At 45.6% G+C, this 20,037-nt stretch overlaps 1 protein-coding gene across 2 annotated transcripts in view; it reads right to left on the reverse strand.

Moving 5' to 3' along the window:
- Positions 1 to 10,522: 10,522 nt before the first annotated feature.
- Positions 10,523 to 20,037, reverse strand: part of NGF (nerve growth factor) — a 28,318-nt gene continuing 18,803 nt past the window's right edge. Inside the window, exons 2-3 of one of the 2 annotated variants that reach the window (XM_039699373.1) lie at positions 15,416 to 15,543; positions 10,523 to 11,375 (exon numbers count right to left, since the gene is read on the reverse strand). In XM_039699373.1, the coding sequence (XP_039555307.1) occupies positions 10,648 to 11,364 (717 nt within the window). In that variant the 5' untranslated portion in view covers positions 11,365 to 11,375; positions 15,416 to 15,543 and the 3' untranslated portion in view covers positions 10,523 to 10,647. The remainder of the gene's footprint in view (positions 11,376 to 15,415; positions 15,544 to 20,037) is intronic. The other variant, XM_039699375.1, reaches the window with a different exon arrangement.

The raw sequence follows: 20,037 nt of genomic DNA on the forward strand, positions 1-20,037 counted from the left end.
GATGATTTTAATTTCACACATCTTCTATCTTCTAAACAGCTTTAGGTAATATTCCAGCAATCAAAGAGGGCAGGAAAAGCTGAGTAATGGTGTCACCTGAGTCAGGAAATGTATTCCTAAGCATGCTGTCACAATATGACTGCAGGAATGCAGGTTTAATGAACTTCTAACAATATGTGTGTCAGGTTTCCAGGCATAATTCACTGTTTTAGTGTTGTGTGGATGTGTGCAGAAAGTACTCAGAGCAATCTGCTGGGGCAGCGAGGAACAAAAATTTAAAAACTCATTTGAAGGGGCTGAAAAGGCAAGGCTGTGCAGGTTGCAGAGTCTTCATTCAAAGTGAAGGAAAGGCAAAAATGCCTTTGAGAGTAGAAATGTTTTGAATGAGAAGCACAGCCTTGAGTGGAATCTGCAAACTGAACGAGTCCCAACAGCTCTCCCAGAAGAAGAAAGGGGAAACCAGAAGGAAGGAGACAAAAACCCCAAGCAACTGTTAGGAAATGTTGCTCCGAAGTAGCTGATGAGGAGAAATGAGTACGGGCTTAAGTTTTTAAGGCCTCAGAGGCTGGTTAAGCTCTGGCTGGTGCAGCACAGAGGAGGTGCTAAGACCACGTTCCTGCTTCCAATTTCATGCTGCATTTGCAACTCTCAGTCCTGATGTGCTTATCTGTCCTGCTGGATCACTGAATTAGGAGTAGTCTTTAGCTAAATATTCCCTAAAGCTCTTGAAGCCTAAAATCTAGTGGGTCAGGAGAGTGTTTGAAGAGAGGGTTGAGTGAAACCTTCCTTTTCTGATCTCCCCATGTTTCTCCTTCTTCTTTCTGGTTTCCATTTCATGATGTGTGAGTAATGTGAGCTGAACCAAATGGTTGGTATTGCAGATCTTAGAATTCCAAAGTGGTTTGGGTTGGGAGGGCCTTAAAGCTCATCCAGTTCCAACCTCAACACCTTCCACTATCCCAGGTTGCTCCAGCCTGGCCTTGGACACTTCCAGGGATCTCTGGAAGTGAGATCTTCTGTTTTGTTCCAATTCTTATTACTCTTTCTTTTGATTACTATTAATAATTTTTTCTTTATACCCTTTTAAAGTTTTAAACCTACTTTACCTTTCTCCTAACCCCATCTCACAACAAAAAAATAAGTACATTAATAATTAACCAACACCAAACCTGCCACACTCTTTAATATGTTAGCCAAATAAATCTCAAAATTGACAAAATTTCAAATTAACAAACCAAAACCACTACACAGGGGCAGCCACAGCTTCTCTGGGCAGCCTGTGCCAGAGCCTCCCCACCCTGCCAGGGAAGAACAGGAATGTGGCTGCACATTTGCTGCATGCTCCCATTTTTTTGCTCCCTAAAACCAGACAGGGCATTGCAAGGCACCTCCCTGTGGCACATTTCTCCAGGCCTGGCTGTAACCTTGCCTTCTGTCCTAGGCAGACCACAGGCACATCTCTCAGGAGTGTTCTTTGCTGCAGGACTTTGTCTAAACATTTTCCCACTGGATCTAATCCAGTCTGGGATCGCAACTGTCGTGAGAATGCAACAAATCATTCTGGGAAGTATCTAATTTTGCCCCTATTGGTCAAAGCAATGTTTATGCACAGCCAGAGCCACATGACAGAGGAGAGGGTACTCTTGAACCCTGTTAGCAATGTGTACTAAAAAAATACCAGAGCTCCCAAGTTTTTGTATGAGTAAATGGCAAAACTACTGCTTCCTAGTTTGAACAACCTCTGATTTGAACATCACTGGAAAAAAGCCAAGAAAGTAACTGGAGTCAGCCCAGAAACATTTTTTATCCTTGAGGCTGCTTTATTTAATCAATAAATAAGCAAACAAACAAAACTCCTCAATAAACCAACAAAAAAGCCTTTTAAAAATGTACTTTTTCTTTGAAAGGGTATTTTAGGGCTTTACAATGATGCTTGAGATGTGATACCTACACAGAAACTGCCAGGGAAATGTGAAACACAAAATAAATGCTATAAGTGCATGTGGTTTTGCTCATTTTCAGTCCTGCCTCAAATAAATGAGTAAATAAAACATTGTTCAGCTCCTCTCTAGGAGCTCCTTCACATTTCCCAGGTGTCTGCAAAGGGCCAGCCTTGCAGAGAGCTCTCTTCAGCAGTTTTCCAGTGGAGGGGACTGCAGAGCTCTCACACATCCAGGGCAAATGGGCAAGAAATTGATTATTTCCATGGGTTGTTCTGAATCCTCTGGAGGGGTGGGTTTACCTCCAGCTCTAACTGATGCTGAGCTGAGAAACAGAGCATTTAATACCTACCTGAGGGGAGGCTCTGAGTGCCAGTGGCTGTGTCAGGGAACAGTGAAGCAGCCTGGCAGGAGCACTGGTGCTGTTGCAGCCTGTTCTGCAGGAGCTCTGCAGGGTAAAATGGGGTGAAATATCTTTGCTCCCCCAGCCACCACTTCACCAGAAGCACCAAAACTGGCTGGGGTGCTCCTGCCCCCAGCTGCCATTTCACTTTAGGGTATTGACAGGGAAGATCCTTTGGGAAGGAATAAAGCCTGGTTTGAAGGCTCAGATTGATGGAACACCCACCCTGTGCATGGTCACCTCCTGGGGGGAGTCACAGCATCTCCTGAGTGACAATTTGAGAAACAAATGAAGGTTTATGGCACGAGGTGCAAAGCAGATAAATATATTGCAGAAAATAGGAAAAATAGAATGAGAGGTGCTACTGTTGAGGAGCATTTTAGAAATAATATTAATAAGCAAGATCCTCGACCCAAAAATAATAGTCAGTGAAAATAAAAGATAAATAAGAATGGGATGGAGAAAATTGGCTAAACCAAAACAGAAACTGGGCAATGCTGAGAAAGTGACAGTGTGAAATGTTTGTTGAATCACCTTTGATGCTCAAACACGAGATCCTGTTACAACTGGTTAACACAAACGCGGGGCTGGGTGATGGATGGGAAGATAAGTGCTGTATACTTGTCTGGAGAATGATGGGTTGTTATGAACATTAAGAATAAACTATTACAATCAACACCATTATTCAGCCCAGTGCTGAAGGAGCCAAAGCAGATCCAGTTTGCAAAAATCACATTTATGAATTTGTTTCTCCCTGTCTGCCTTTGCATGGCTTTGATGTTCCGAAGTCAGTGTTTAAGCTTTGCTGATGACAGTGGTATTGGGAGTTATTAATCACCAAATGAATCATCTGTTCACTCACATCAGACAATGTCTAAGCAGTTTGATAAAGCTGAAGGTGATCTGAGTTTAGGGAAGATTAGATAAATAATATTTTTTTTCCTTTTGTCCCAAATCCTTTGTAAATAAGATAATCTGTATCTTAAATTCTCCAAATAAATGTGTGGCTATTTTTAAGCAAATCGGACAATTAGGACCTGTAATGTCTTTAATACATTGGTGAAATAGAAGCAATTTGTATTTCAAGTGCAGTTTTCAAGAAAGTTTTGGGTTGGTTACACTTGAGGTGCTGGGGACTCCATCTTGCATTTTCAGAAAGAAAAATCTCTTGATGTAGCTTAATTAGATGGTTCTAAAGTGACAGAGAGTAGGTTAGAGCAGATGTTAGCAAGCTCTTCTTCCCTGTGGGGGTGGTGAGGGGCTGGAATGGAATTCCCAGAGCAGCTGTGGCTGCCCCTGGGTCCCTGGCAGTGCCCAAGGCCAGGCTGGACAGGGCTGGGAGCAGCCTGGGATGGTGGAGGTGTCGCTGCCCAGGGCAGGGGTGGGGTGGGGTGGGCCTTAAAGTCACTTCCAAACCATTCCATGATTGTTTTGTCAGCAGTGCTGAGATTATACAGGATCTGCAACTCCTGGAATGTGTAGCCTTAATTTTCAATTCCACTCTCCTCCCTGTGCTGGCTGTAGAAATTGCAGTCAGAGTAACTGATTGCACTCAGGGCACAGCAGAAAAACTTTAACTTCTCCCAGAAGCTTTATTACCACCACTCTCCTGGCTCTGAGCTCTCTCTTAGTGCAGCAGCATGGATGAAGCATGAAAACTCCAACAGAAGTTTGTCAAGAGCAAGTAACCCAAATGTTTGGGTTTTTTTCTCTTTCCTGCGTCAGCAATTAGTCACTAATTGTATCAATGCATAATGAGCTGCATTCTGTGCAGGTCACTGTGCTGATGTGGCCAGGGTGGAGCAAGAAGATGCTGGGAGCTAGACATGGCTTTTGGGCATCAGCTCCTGGCCTTGTGGCACGAAGGGTTTCTGCAGTTCTGTGGCAGAGCCGTGTGTGCCAACCCTGCCCCTGCAGCTGGCAAATGATGCTGCAGGAGCTGCCTGCTGGGCTTGGGGATGGGGCTGGAGCTGGCTGCTCTGCCTGGGCTCACGGCTCCTGCAGGCACACAGCTCAGCAGTTGTTTGCTTCAGCCTGACAATAACCCTGGCCAAGTTTGTTGTCTTTGGCTTCAGGGATCTGCTTTGGGAGCGCACTTTGAAAGGGAACTTCAAGAACTCTTGACTTCCTAGAACGAGAGGACTGGGCTTCCATCATTCCCCAGTAAACAGTCCCAGTTTAGAACAGCACTTTCCCATTAGATACTGCTTTTCCTGTGCTACTAATCATCTAAATTTACGGATATCATTCCAAAACCTCTTTTTTGCTCTCCTCGTCTATTCTGATTTATAGTCTTGAGAAGTTAATGGAAGACAAGGGACTTTCCACACAATTTTGCACCTTCACTTCTTCATTTTAGCCCATTACAGCTGTTCTGATTCAGGATATTTTTAACAAAGCCTCCAGTTTTACTGTTTGCTAAACAATATTTGTGGCTGAAAATTTCTTATAATTGTTGTCAGTGACGTAAAGGCTTTTAAAAAATTTGTGCAAAATCTGTCTGCTTGGCTTTTTACTACCTTAATAAGAAAATGTTTTCCATGACTTTATGAAAAGTATTCTGGACCTTGTGCGAGAAAACAAAATAAAAACTTGGGTTTTACATTTATAGGTTTGATATAGTGCACATTTAGCACACTCTCTTGTTATTTCCCTGTTGAGCAGCTCCTGCCTGTGTCCAGCATGTTCCACCCCACTTAAAATGTCAACTCACAGTGTCTAAAGGCTTGGAATGCACATGTTTTTAGAAATTTGGGTTCCAGTCTCTCTAAGGAGCCTAGAACCAAAGCAGTCCTTTGCAGCTGGTGACACGAACACTTTTCCTTTCCCTTTTCTTCCTGTGCATCATCAATCCAAAAAGAAAACAAATAGAGCTTGAATGTCACTGCAACAGATCAAACTGAATTTTGGAATGAGTGCTCAGTTGAGCTCCTAAATCAGACAAGTCCTGTTCTAATTAGAACCTGTAATAAAAGGCTCATTATTTATTGCTTAATAGACCTGTCACCAGGGAATTGGGGTTGTGCACACTCCTTCCTTCCTGCCACAGCTTAACTTGTTCTCAGACTTGGACTCCGTGCAGTAGAACTGGAATGTACCCAAATCCAATGATTCAAGAGGAAAAAGGGAAACGGAACAAAACCCCAGAGGACACATCTGATCAGTAACAACAGCAGATGTGTTTTGCACAGAGGTGCCACGAGCATCTGTGCTCATCCCAGGCTGAAGGCATCACCTGGGCTGAGGTTACAGCAGAGCTTTCCAGCCCTGTGAGTCACTCCTGCACCCATCAGCTTGGATCACAGCCCTGGGGGCAAGATCTTGCTAAATGCCTGACAGGGCCCACTCTGTGTGCTGGATTATGGAAATAGAAGAGATAAAAAAAGAGGCAATCCGTGAGTCAGTGTGCTCAGTACAGGCTTGCCTTTTCCAGGCAGAAGGAGCCTTCACACAGGCACCACTTTGCACAGTGGGTCTGCTGGGGTTTGTGCAGGAACTGCTGGCAATATTCTATTTAATTCTATTCTATTTAAAAGCCTAAGCAATGCTTCAAAAGGAAAACCATTCACATTTGAAGCAGAAATCCATTTCACTGACTTAGACATGAGCAGTTTTGGATTGGTTTTATTTTTCTTCTGGTGTAAAGCAAGAAAAATTTTTCCTCCAGAACAGTTTGTCAGCAACACAACAGAATAACCTCCTACTTCATCCCACCCACTTTAATTGTCAGATTGTAGTGTCCCCATCATTCAGACAGCAAAGGTGCACAGCAAAACTTGGCAGCTTCACTGTTCCTCTTCATGTCTCAGAGAGTTTAGGGAAAACCTCCAAAAGCTATCAATTTCTGATTCCCTGGGGAGTATTTGGTGTTTGAAATCTGGAAGGACAAGAAGGAAAACTCAAAGAGCACTGAGGAAGTGCTGAATAGATTGTTGAAGTAAAGACAATTATTGCAGAACAGTTATCACTGTGAGGATAAGGACTAAATATTTTATCTGGTAATTTGAGGCCAATGCCTGGGTTCTGCTGCAAAATTGGGCATCCAGGAAAGAGTTGATCATCTAATCTTCTTTAACACCAACAAAACCAAAGAACATCCATTTTTTAACAAGATATTTGTCCTGCCAAGATTTCCTTCTGCTGTGTAAAACCAATGGATGATGTCTCCTGGCCAGATTAGAAGCTGGATAATTCTGTCTTGTATTTGCTTAGTTTCAGCCCTGTGCCAGGTGTTCTGGAGTGTTTTCTCTATGTATTAAGCTGCTGCTCAGTGGTAATTCCATATTTTGTTTGCTTTGGGCTACGTTCAGTGTTCCTTAGGTTTTGCTGATTCCTTTTCACTTCCCAAAGCAAGGTGGTACTGAAGTGTCAATGTACAATCCTTGATGGTTTTACTGACCAAGAGATTCAGGATTGAATGTCAGGCCCAATGATTTATATCAGGCTGGAGATGCCACATCAGCACATTTGTAGGCTCAGAGACACTGACTTCTCCAGAGCACAGAATTCCTCAGGAAAACGGACTGGGAAAAGCGAAAACACACACACACACAGTGATTCCAAACCCTGCAAGTAAATCCCCTGAGTGGTTGTAATTGCCCTGCTGAGATGTAGCTTACTAAGGAAGAGCTGGCAAGGGTGTGGCTGCTGCTTAATTGCATGTTTGAACAAGGGATTAGAGAGTGGAGCAGCAGTGTCATGTAAGAGGTGAAAGGAAACCGGGAGAAAGCAGGACTGTTATGTAAACCATCTCTTCTCTCTCTGTGGCAACATTTCCTGTCTGTATTGCAGCTGAAATGAAAATAATCGCTCGGGCCCGCTGAAGTGCAGCCTGGTTGCAGGTGTAGGTGTTGGAATGGGCTTTCTGGCATTCCAGCCTTTCTGGCATTCCAGCCTTTCTGGCATTCCAGGCTCTTGGCATCCCCTCGGCAGCAGGAGTGACTGAGTAACCTGTGGGATCTCAAATGAGTTGTTGCCACCACCCACACACCCCTCAAAAAAAGCCCCACCAAACTAATTACAGCAGTGATTAGAGGATGAGTCCCATGCTGGGTGATGGAAACTGATTATGATCCATCTCTCTAGAGATTGATCTGTTTTCCTCCAGGCAAAATTTAACCTTCACTCCTTAGTCAGACCCGCTGAGCTGCAGTGAAATTGTGAGTGTCAGGCATGTGGCATTTGGTGAAAGGTGAAACCAGATTGATCGGATTTGCTTTTTAAATATAAGGATCTTGCTTTTCTGTCCTCAGATTCTAAAGCGAATTTCAGATTCTTGAGTTAGCAATGATGTAATTCTTCCAATCAATCTGCTTCGTAGCAGTCCCTCTAGTTGATCTCCTTTTAGATGAAGTAGCTTTATTTTTTCTTAGCCATAAATGTTTTCAATCCTTATATTTAGAAGTAAGGCTTTAAGAAGAAATGAAGGTGCTCCATCTTTAGGGAAGCAGTTGGTTTTCATGCATACATATATATAAAATTAAAACTGGTAGACTTCTTAGACAGTGGGAAGAGAATTCAGCACTCAGTGAGTAGCACTTGTTCCAAAAGCTGAGCACACCAGAGGAACTCCTGGGAAATGCAGAGAGCTCTGAGTGAGCAGTTAGTGTTGAAAAAAGTCGGTCTGTAGAGATCCATCCTCACAGGTTTCCAGTTATTGTCACCTTACACAAAAAGCTGAGCAGGGCATCAGCTCCATTCTCCACGCTGAGCTACAGTCTTAACTCACCATACAGATTCTAATGCAGCTATTGCAAGTGAAAGTAAATTATCTGAGCGTGATGGACCTGTCAGCCCTCGGATACAGCAGAAACAAAGCAGATGAGGCTGATTTGGGTGCTTTGGCAGCTTTTGTTGCAGCAGTGTGAACTGAGCTGTGGTGTCACCTGGCCCTTCTGTCCCTCACCCCTTCTCCTGCAGATGTGGGTCAGGTTTGATCACCTGAGATCTCGCTCAGAACCCAGCAAGTTCTTGCTGAGCAGTTAAATCCTGCGGTTGTTTTCTTCTCTCCCTAAAGTGACATCAACAAACAGATTTCCCTCTCTGCTCTGCTGTGTGGCCTCTTGGTGTGATCTCTAATTAGAGATGGCAGCTCCCAATATTGCTTTAATTATCATGGAATCCCAGAAGGGTTTGGGCTGGAAGGAACCTTTAGGATCATTTTCTTCCAACCCCTGCCATGGGCAGGGACACCTTCCACTGTCCCAGGTTGCTCCAAGCCCCATCCAGCCTGGCCTTGGGCACTTCCAGGGATCCAGGGGCAGCCGCAGCTGCTCTGTGCCAGGGCCTGCCCACCCTCACAGGGAGGAATTTGTCCCCAGTATCCCATCTGAATCTACTCTCCTTCAGTTTAAAGCCACCCCCCACTATCACCAAGTGTCCTTGCCTAAAGTCCCTCTCCAGCTTTCCCGAGGAAGAATGGCATCACTTTCAGGGCTTTTGAAGAAATGCCAGGTCTTACACGTGTTTGGAATTACCAAAGGCATTCAGAAGACACTTTCAATTGCAGTTCTCTTATGTCAGTGGTAAAATAATCTGTCTCCATAAACCTAGGAGTCCTGAATGAGCAGCAGCTCATTCTTCTCCAGTCCCATTTTGTTGGGTCTGGAAAACAGTTCTACAGCAATTTGTTACCGTGGCTTTAAGGCCATCGAGGAGCACAGGTGGAAACCTGCTCCAGTTCCATGCTTTCCTCTGCCTCAGAACACTTTGTGTCACTGATGTCCCTCCATCCCTCCTGTGATGGTGACAGGGTTCTGCTGCTGTGTCAGGGCACCTGAGACCTCTGTGGCTGCACTCAAAGCACCCTGAGCCTTCCTTGCCTCTCCCTATTCCAGAATAAGTTGATATTTGGAGGATCAGGGCAGCCAGGAGCCTGCCTCCTCCTCAAGATAAGTGATTATTCATTAAAATATTGCAAATATGAGAGAGCCATACTTTCTCACTGGGGCATTGCTGCCCCACACCATAAAAACTTACTGGAGGGGAGTGCAAACTGGCAGAGCAGAGATGGTCAGGAGTGGTGTCTGTGCCCTCCAGGTCACACAGACTGGCACTGTCCCACCAGGAAGCACCTCTTGCCTGGCCTGGGTTAATTCCACTGGCACTGTTTTACCCCAGCACGTTTTCTCTGGAGATTTGCTGCCCTGCCGTGCTGCTTACGTGCAGGAAGCAAAGGTCAGCTCTGCTTTTTGCATTAAAGCAAGAACCGTGCAGGAGGGGAGCCCAGGGTGGCTGTGCCCTCTAGGATTTGGAAGGGACCATGCTGAAAAACCTTGATGGTATTTGTTTTGAAACAGTTTCTGCAATGGAGAACAGCTGCTCTTCCAAGGGAAACAAGGAGAGGATCTGGAGCTTTTGGAGAGTGCAGTGGAACGCCCAGCACAGGCCTGGGGCTCCGCCGGGTATTTCTGGAGGTCGATGTCCCCGACACGCAGAAATCTTGAGCACAGGGTTATTCTGGGTCCTTGCTAAAACACAGCCTCAGTGATCTTTTTATTATTTATTTTTGGATTTTAGTCTGTCATGCATGAAAAGACTTGCTCTGATGGAAGGTCCTGTTACCAGAATGCTGGCTTGAGAAAATTATCAAATTTGGATTATAAGGCACTTGAACTTTTTAAATTTATATAAGTATATTGACATTTGAAATCCCATCACTCTGATATAGTTCTGAAGTAATGAGCTGTAAAATACCATTTTAACACAAAAATACACATTTTGAGATTCTATTCCTGTGCAAACAAGTGTTCCAGAATAATTCAGAATGGGTTATTTTTACAAAGAAAGTAACAGTGGGCAATTTTAAAATATGCATTAAAGTTCTTACTTATAAATTGATCTGGCAACAATGAAGGATTAGTGTTTCTACCAGGACCTCACTAAGATGGTTAATTATATATGATTAATACCTTTATAGATAATTAGTAACACTGGAAGCAAGTTTTGAAAGTTCTGTTTCGGTCTCTTGGTATTTGGACAAAAAAATTTCAATTGAAAATAAACCTACAATAAACTGGCAGGGAAATTTCCTTGTAAAAGAGAGCAATACGTGTGAAAACTGTGTGGAAAACGCTTTCTTTTTGCTGAAAGCTTGTTCAACAGCCCGGAGCTGTAGAGCTGAATGACACTAAAACAAACACAGAGCTCTGCCAGTAAATAACTTACAAAACACCAAAGGTTTCCAAAAGAGTTTAATAAATAATGAGGTTCTTTCTGTACTGTATAAACTATAAATATACCATGCAGTCCTTTATAACTTAAAATAATTTACAGGCTGAGGTAGGGGGGTCGGAGGGCGCGGGCTCAGGGCCTGGCCGCCTTCCTGCTGAGCACGCAGACGCAGGCGGTGTCGATGCGGATGAACCTCCAGGCCGCCTGCTTGCCCTCCATGGTCAGGGCCTTGACGAACGTGTGGGTGGTGGTGCAGTACGAGTTCCAGTGCTTGGCGTCGATGCCGCGGCACCCGCCCGACACCGGCTTGGGGTCCCTGCACTTGGTCTCGAAAAAGTACTGCTTGAAGACGTTGTTGTTGATGTTGACCTCGCCCAGCACCGTCACCTCCTTGCCCTTGATGTCGGTGGCCGTGGTTTTGTCCCCGACCCACATGCTGACGCTGTCGCACACCGAGAACTCCCCGCGGTGCAGCACGGGGTGTGTGCTCCTCCTGCTCCGGGCAGTCCTGTTGAGAGCCCCCGCCCCGCTGAGAAATCCCAAATTCCGGCCCTGCCCCGCCACCGGCGGGGGCTCCGTGCTGAACAGCACCCGGGGAGACCGGAAACGCCGCTTGCGGAAGATTTTGGGGTCCACGGTGATGTTTAGAGCTTCTCTCCTGCCGAGGCTCCACGTGGCGTGGCCGTGGGGTGTCTGCGGAGCCTCCTGGGCAATGGGGTGTCCGTCGCTCCGGGTGCTGAGCAGGGAGTGTTCTGCAGGAAACTCCAGTGGAGCATTGTCCTCTGACTTGGGAGCTGCCTGTGTGCCGATCAAAAAAGCTACAGTCAGAGTGTAGAACAGCATGGGCATTACGTTATGACCTAGAACGAGACAGAAAGGCACTGTTACTGCAGAGTGTAGAACAGCGTGGGCGTTATGTTATCACCTAGAATGGGAGAGAAGGGCACCGTTACTGCAGTCAGGGTGTAGAACAGCATGGGCATTACAATCTGACCTAGAATGGGAGGGAAGGGCACCGTTACTGCAGTCAGGGTGTAGAACAGCATGGGCATTACAATCTGACCTAAAATGGGAGAGAAAAGGGCACTGTTACTGCAGAGTGTAGAACAGCGTGGGCATTATATTATGACCTAGAATAAGCGAGAAGGGCACTGTTACTGTGAGGCAGGAGGGCACAAACCACTGCTGTTCTGGCCATGAATTTATCAGATACCCAGGATCATATGGATTTCATCAGGTATTCACGTGAGTGCCAGATGTTGTTCTTCCGGAAGAGCTCATTCAGACAGCATCAGTGTTCTTAATAAAGCGAGAACATTAGAAAATAATAGCTAGATTATTATTAATTCCTCTGGTATTTGTCGTTAGAGCACTGTTTATGAAGCACTTGTTTGGTGTTATTAATGTGGACACCATATGGTGACAGCATGTTCCCAGGAGTCAGATCTCTAGTGAGTTTTGCCGCAACCCTTTTGGCCAGGGCTGGTCTCTTGGCTGCACAGGAGTGAAAGTAGCAGCAGTCCTTTGGCTAGAACAGCTGTCCATTCCCTAAAATTGTCTGCAGAGGTGTCCTTGGGGCCACAGTGGGGGCCAGCACACCAGTACCTCTACGTTATGACCTAGAACGAGACAGAAAGGCACTGTTACTGCAGAGTGTAGAACAGCATGGGCGTTATGTTATCACCTAGAACGGGAGGGAAGGGCACTGTTACTGCAGTCAGGGTGTAGAACAGCATGGGCATTACAATCTGACCTAGAATGGGAGAGAAGGGCACCGTTACTGCAGTCAGGGTGTAGAACAGCATGGGCATTACAATCTGACCTAGAACAAGAAGAGAAAGGCACTGTTACTGCAGTCAGGGTGTACAACAGCATGGGCATGACATTCTGACCTAAAATGGGAGAGAAGGGCACTGTTACTGCAGAGTGTAGAACAGCGTGGGCATTATATTATGACCTAGAATAAGCGAGAAGGGCACTGTTACTGTGAGGCAGGAGGGCACAAACCACTGCTGTTCTGGCCATGAATTTATCAGATACCCAGGATCATATGGATTTCATCAGGTATTCACGTGAGTGCCAGATGTTGTTCTTCCGGAAGAGCTCATTCAGACAGCATCAGTGTTCTTAATAAAGCGAGAACATTAGAAAATAATAGCTAGATTATTATTAATTCCTCTGGTATTTGTCGTTAGAGCACTGTTTATGAAGCACTTGTTTGGTGTTATTAATGTGGACACCATATGGTGACAGCATGTTCCCAGGAGTCAGATCTCTAGTGAGTTTTGCCGCAACCCTTTTGGCCAGGGCTGGTCTCTTGGCTGCACAGGAGTGAAAGTAGCAGCAGTCCTTTGGCTAGAACAGCTGTCCATTCCCTAAAATTGTCTGCAGAGGTGTCCTTGGGGCCACAGTGGGGGCCAGCACACCAGTACCTCGTGCCATTATCACACCCTCAGCAGCCACACTCACCTGCCACGTGGCCAGGCCCCACTGCAGGCTGGCTCAGCAGCCTCCAGCAGCTGCCAGCTCTCCAGCTGCCCTTTCAGGACACACCTCATCAGAGTTAGGGCAGATAGAGCCCAGGCTCCTTCCTCAAAGAGCTCAGGTATCTGTGCCACAAGGGCAGACGGGATTTTTCCACATTCAAGGGCAAATATCGGAGCACTGTGGATACCAAACTGCATCTGCTTAGATACAGCACAGCTACAGACATTGTGGCTGAAGTACTGGGAATTCTGGTCAGGGAAACACCTGGATTTTTTTTTCAGAATGCCATGAGGAGCAAGAGCTCCCCAAAAGTCCCTGCAGAGCAGATACAGTGCCAGTGCTGGTCCTCCTTCAATCCAGAGGACAGGCACATCTGTTTGGGCATGGAAAAGTGCAAGCCAAGTGTCTAAACCTTTGCTAAGACCCATTTCATGCTGGAAGAGCAGCACCAGCAATACCTCATTGGGCAACTACCATGTGCTGACTAATTCAGCCACATGTTGGGAATGAGAGACATTCAAAAATGCTCTGGAATTGCAGTGAGGGGCAGACATTGTATTTCCTCTGTAAAGACTTAATAAGCAGAGACAGGGTATAAACAGAAAAGCCCAAGTGAGGCTCCTCCCCGTCTCTTTGCCTTGTTTTCCTGACAAGTCTCAGCTGGCCCCGAGCTCTGCCGTGGCTGGCCAGCAGGCAGGGAGCCCCAAAGCCACTGGACAAACAGGGTTTTGTACCAGAGGAATCAGGCTCTGCAGTTCCACTGTGATTTCCCAGAATTTCTCTGTGTTTTTGCTGGGTGTGGGTCAATTATGGTTGCAGTTCCCCCCTCTCTGTGGAGCTTTCTCAGATTAGAATCCTGAGCAGCACTAAAGGACTTGACCAGGGTGCTCTGCCAGAGCATAATCCTGTGGAAAATGCAGAACAACCCTAAGATGTCCCACAGGATCTGGTGTGTCTTATCTCAGACAGGAGCTGGAATGACATAAACAGCAAGGTTTGTGCAGGGCTGAGCAAACACTCAGGGAGCCAGCAGGAGACACCAAGTGAAGGCAGTGACTGAGGAGGAGAAGCAGAGCCTGTGTGGAGGGGAGAAAAGAAGAGAAAGGCCAAAAGCTGTGTGAGCACTTGTCTGTGCTGTTGGGCTTGTTGGGCTGGAGGCTTTGGGGACAAAATGATGACGAGGAGAGTCAAATGTTTGTCACAGAGCAAATCCTCACTGTTCCAAAGGCACTTTAATTTGTTTAAAGCAAGGCTGAGGGTTGCTGCTTTCCCACGTGCTGCTCGTGCTGGAGCACTCGTCATCCTCTGTATAAGGAAACAGAGCTGGGTGTAGCTCAGAGCTTGGCTGTGCTCCCTCCAGAGAGTAACCCCTTGTTCCACAACCAAACTAAAGTCAGATGGTTCATTACATCTCTCAAGAGGCAGCTTTCCTGACAGAAATGTTAATGGAAAAGGTTTGCAGAATAAAATCCAGGCACAATTTAGCCATGCCAATAGCAGCCTCAGTGTATTGTGTTTATGCATAAACCCCTTTTTTATTATTTCCTTCTATAGGAAAGAGATGCTGCAATGTCAGCAAAGAGCTGGTTCTGGTTTTGTGCTATACAAGATTTGCTGCTCTAAAATGCAGCCACATTTATCTCCCTTCTCTGGGCTTCTTGTGCTGCCCGTGCTGAGATTTTTGATTTAAGTCCATTAACACAAAAGCAGAAAGACCTTGGTTGCTTGCCTTTTTTCTTTAATTGCCTTGGATTTTCTCTCCTTGTGCTAAATCATTATGTGGAGTGTGGCCCAAAAACAGACAGAATGTATTTGGGATATGTGGTAACTTTTCTGAAAATTCAAAATGTATTATTTTTATCATTGAGTTAGTGGAGAATAGCAAGTGACACATTAAAAAAGTGAACTCAACTTGATGACAACACAGGCAAGAGAAGTTAACATTAAAGAATAGGTGTGCCTTGGGCTGTGAGGGTTGTGAACTCTTTTACTGGCACACAGAGGTGTTTTACAGGATATTTTGGGGAGTTTGGGGTGTCCAGCAGGGGGTTGGAACAGATTGAGCTTTAAGGTCCCTTCCAACCCAAACCATTTTGGGGTTCTATGATTCTCTCTCCAAACTTTGTCCCATAATTAGTTATTAGAGCCTCTGATGGTGCTTTCTGGAGATGCTCCCAGTGGATGCCTCGTGCAGCCACCTGGACTTGCAGGGGATGTGCAGCTGCAGTTCCAGTGCTGGGGATCCACAGGTGTGTGATGGGAACCCTGGCCACAAATGTTACCACAGGCATTGTGATGCCAAAATTGCACCTCCTGTGCTGGGCCAGGGCCATTAACCCTTCCTCTGGAGCAGCTGCAGTGTGAGCCTGGCACGGGGGACTCCAGGCTGCTGTGGCAGTGAGTGCTGGCTTACCTGTGAGTGCACTGCACGAAGAACTGCTCCCCCAGCAAGGTCCTTATTTCATCCAGAGCTGAGCCGGGCTGGGCTGCACCTTGCCATGGGGCCCTGCTGCTCCTGCCAGCTGCGTGTGCCGTGGGTCACTGGGGCAGAAGGGTTTGTGTCAGTAATCAGCCACAAAATCAGTGTTCTCAGTGCTAAAAAACCGGCGTTCTCTGTGCTAAAAAATCAGTGCTCTCAATGCTAAAAAATCAGTGTTCTCTGTGCTAAAAAATCAGAGTTCTCAGTGCCATTCCCCCCGTGGCAGCAGGAGCACGGGGACAAACCCCCTTGGCTTTCTGAGCTGTGCCTTTTCCCTGTCACAGCATCAAGCTTGTCCAGAGCAGTCCCAGGCTTTGCAGAGCAGCACATTCGTAAGACAGGGCTGCCTTTACTCAGCACCTTTGCTAGGCTCTGGTTATTGATCCACTGCTTCCCACTCCTCTCAGACACCTCGCAGGCTCAGCAGAGCCAGGAGTGGCAGCAATAGCTGATGGCACTGCACAGCAGCCAGGCACAAACCAGGGCTCACGGCCCCAACATCTGCTCTGGGAAGCAAATCTGGTTACAATTAAATTCAGGAGGAGAATTGCCATTTATTGGCAGACAATTATCTGATTGAGGCTGATATTTGAGAAGAATTGAAGATACAAAACTCACAGGCACATAAAAGCAAATACTTAGGTGTTTGTTGTGTTGCTGTAAGGGCAGCAATTACTCCAGCTTTAATCACTACATTGGGGATGATCATATAGACCCCAGCTAAAGGAAAACCATTCTTTTCTTCACCAGTTAAATCCACCACACTGACACCTTCTCAGCAAAACAAATTTTCTGATTGTAAATTCATGCCACTGAAAGGGATAGAAATATTATTTTATTAATCTTATTATTCAATAGCTTATCTGCTCCATTTCACAAGGGAAGTAGGGGTTGGATGAGGTAAATAGGGGTTGGATAAGGTACTCCTGCACTGCAAAAATCCTGCTGCATCAGGCTGAAGTGCATTTGCTAAGGAGAACAAGCTGCTAACCAAAGCATGAACTGGCCTCACTTTCCACCTGCACAGAGTCTGTCAGTGGGAGCACTGGCTGCCAGCAAAGGCAGCCACTGGGTTTGGCTCTCACAACAGCCAGGTACGATGTTTAAACCTCCAGCTGAAACCCTCCCAGCCTGTTTCCATCAGTGCAGGGCACAGGAGTCACCCTGTTACGTGCACAGTGGTTTGGCCACCCCGCCTTGCCCAGGCTGCCCCTGGGTGTTGCAGTGTTTGGGAGCTGAGCTGGTTCCACTCACATCAGTGTGTCAGAAAGGTCACGCAGAGTTCCAGCATCCAGAGCTTCATGCTACAGATGGAGTATGCTGTGTTTTTGCAGGAATGTACTAGTGAAGTAATAACCCTTTCAGTGAACTCTGGAGAGTTGAGTACCAGTAATGATAGAGCTATAATGTGCTGGCCACTGCCAAAAATAATCCAACAACTTTTCCAACTGTTCTGCCACCCTAAGAAAACACTGTTTCAGTTCCAACTGGCTGGCTTTTAACCACAAAAGCATTTATTTTCAGCAGGACTTTTTTTTTAAAGTTCTTTTACTGTCTTTTTCCCGGATTCCTGGCTGTGGTGGAATCCAGTAAATGATGCAGTGTTATTCAGCATCCATAGACTATTCCTCTGTTCTACCACTCCCAGACATTCATAAAATATCCCAATGAAGTGAGTCTTTCTTCAGGATTTACCTGTATACAGGAGGGCAGACCTGGTGGGTAAAAAAACCTCACTTCAAGCTTATTTCTTAGTCTCAGCACATGTAGAGTAGAATTAAAGAGTCCCAGACTGGTTTTGGCACAGGGTGCCCAGAGCAGCTGTGGCTGCCCCTGGATCCCTGGCAGTGCCAAGGCCAGGTTGGACAGGGCTTGGAGCAGCCTGGGACAGTGGAAGGTGTCCCTGCCATGGCAGGGATGAAACTGAGTGAGCTTTAAGGTCCCTTCCAACTAAAACTATTCTGGCATTCCAGGATTCCATAATTCTGGAGAGTGGGGAAATGGAGCTCATCAAAAAGCAAATGGTTCTGTGCCTTGAAAAGCTCTTTGCTTGCAGCACCTCTAAGTGCAAAATGTGCCAAACAAAATATGTTTAGGGAATTCCCTTTTTGTTAAAGTTACCCATAGAATCCAAGGAAAAATGGACAAACGGGGAATGTTGCCTGGAAAGTTATTAGGAATGAAAATTTAATAAATTTACTAAATTAATTGCTTCCAATAAGAACAGCAGTCAGTGCAGCCTTCTCTCTGCACTTGACTGGATGCCATTAAAGCAGCTCCTACACTGAGAAAAGATAAATTAATGCTTATTTGTCTCAGTCAAAGACAGCAAGTAAATTATTTTCTACATAAAAATAAACATAGTCAATAAACATAAGCATAGAATGTTGTAATCTAAGGCATGATACAATTTGGAATGTTGTTTTCTGTCATTCTTGAAGTTGTTGGCATGTTTTAGGGATGTGCAAAAAATAAACAGAAGTGCTTGGCTGTCAGTGCAGCAAGTGGGATCGTGGAGGTCACCAAAATAAGCAACAAGTAGTGAATTAGTTTTGTCTCACTGCTTCTGGTAGTGAGAGAGAAATGAGGGAGGCAGCTGCTGCTGAAGTTGCTGGTAAAGAGAAGGTGCCTCTGGCACATCTCTCATGGAAACATTTTCACCAGTATATAAGTTATATGAACTAAAATTTAGCAGTAGCAACACAGGGAAAAGATTTCTGGGCCCTGGGAGGCCTTGAAGGGAATCCTGAAGCAATTATGACTAAGAGCAGTGTCAGAGGCACAGCTTTGCCTTGATCTTAGCTGATGAGCAAGAAAATGGGAATCTCTAATGGACCCAACAGTTCATTCCTCCATTATATCTGCCGTGACTCAGCCTGTAAATAAGAGGTTTATGAGTGCTGGAGAGCCAGCTGGAAGCTACCTGTGTCTCATACACTTCCTTTTTTTTTTTCTTTTTTTTTTTTCTTTTTTCCAAATGCCTCCAGCACTGAAATGTTCCTTTGAGGATTTCTAGGGAGAGCAGTAGACTGAGAAAAATTCTGCCCTGCGGCAGGGAGCATCATGGTGTCACCGTGATCCTCCTCGTCATCAGGATGTGCACCCAGCATCTGCCTCCAGAGCTCTGACTCAGCCTGGGCCCAGGTAAAGATCATAACAGGGGCGGTTCACAGCCTGCTGAGCCCCTGGCAGTTTGGGGTGCTTAAGGGGGAATTGCTCCATGAGTCTCAACCCATCCCTGGAGGTGCTCAAGGCCAGGCTGGGCTTGGAGAGACCTGGGATAGTGGAATGTTCCTGCCCGTGGCAGGGGGTGCAGTCAGATCATCCTTGAGGTCACTTCCAGCCCAAACCATGCTATGATTCTGTAGGGTGGGGATGCACCAAATCCAAAGCCACTGAGGCTTTGGAAAACACATCTTAATGTTTATTCTGTATTTATGGGGGTATAAGTAATGGAAATGGCTCATTTGCATGGTCCTAATTTTATCCCTTCTTTCATCCTGAACCAGTACATCAGTATTTCACCTGCTGGTGTCTCTGCAGAGAAGTCCAAAGAGAGGAAAAGAAGTGTCCTTCCCATCACCTTCATTAACACCCCTTTCCCTCAGAGCATTTGGTGCTGAGTGAGGCCATCTGCTGGGAGAGATCCAGCCTGGAGCCACAGCTGGAGGTTTGTGACAGGAGGTGACAGGCCTGGTGACATGGGACCGGCACAGCTCACCTTCAAAAGCCTCACTTTAAAACTCCTGAGTGGTAAAACAAAATCAAAACTTCTAAGAATATAATCATTTATTTTGCTTCTCAAATTTGTTTCCCAGTGTTTGGCATTATGATACTTTGGCCTGTAGAACATGCTCATGGGAATTCAGAGGCATCAACAGTCATGTAAAATGTGATTCCTTTGGGAAAAACCCCGTGATCTTAGGTCAGGGTGGCCATAGCAGTAAGGGCTTGTGACAGGATGCAGCCCTTGCTGTGACAGATTGGCTGTTAGTGAGTGTTGAACATGAGCCACCCTGACAGAGCAGAAAGATTCATCCTGCTGCAGATAACAAAACCAAACTGATAGTTATTAAATGAAAGATAAAGAAATCGTCTCTGTCAAAATAAAAATAAAGTGAAGGGAAACACATCACTTACAAAACTAGTGACAAATCTGAAAATAAATGACAGAAAACAGCTTTTGGAGGAGCGTGTGAATCTGATTCTCCTGAAGTCAATGACCTCAATGGCATAAAGCTGGTAAATTAAATGAGCTAGAAATAAAAATCCTGGCTAGGAGTAAGTTATAGGAGCATACCAGGGTTGTATATCATCCCTATATTATCATCCAGAAAGCAAATTCTAAAATCAATGATTGACATGTGATGATTGCTTTGGAACTTTCCATGTCGCCTTGGAGCTGGATATATATCTTTTATAGGACTCCAGGGTTTCATATATCCTAATTCATAGGCACCAAGGAGTGACTAAAGATCTCAGGCACTAACTGACAGGAAAACTACTGCAGGATAAATGGGACAAATCCATCCATATAAAGTTGCATGCCTCCATCC

Source organism: Passer montanus, unplaced genomic scaffold (genome assembly GCF_014805655.1).
Source record: "Passer montanus isolate IOZ18808 unplaced genomic scaffold, ASM1480565v1 scaffold132, whole genome shotgun sequence".
NCBI classification, from domain to species: Eukaryota; Metazoa; Chordata; class Aves; order Passeriformes; family Passeridae; genus Passer; species Passer montanus.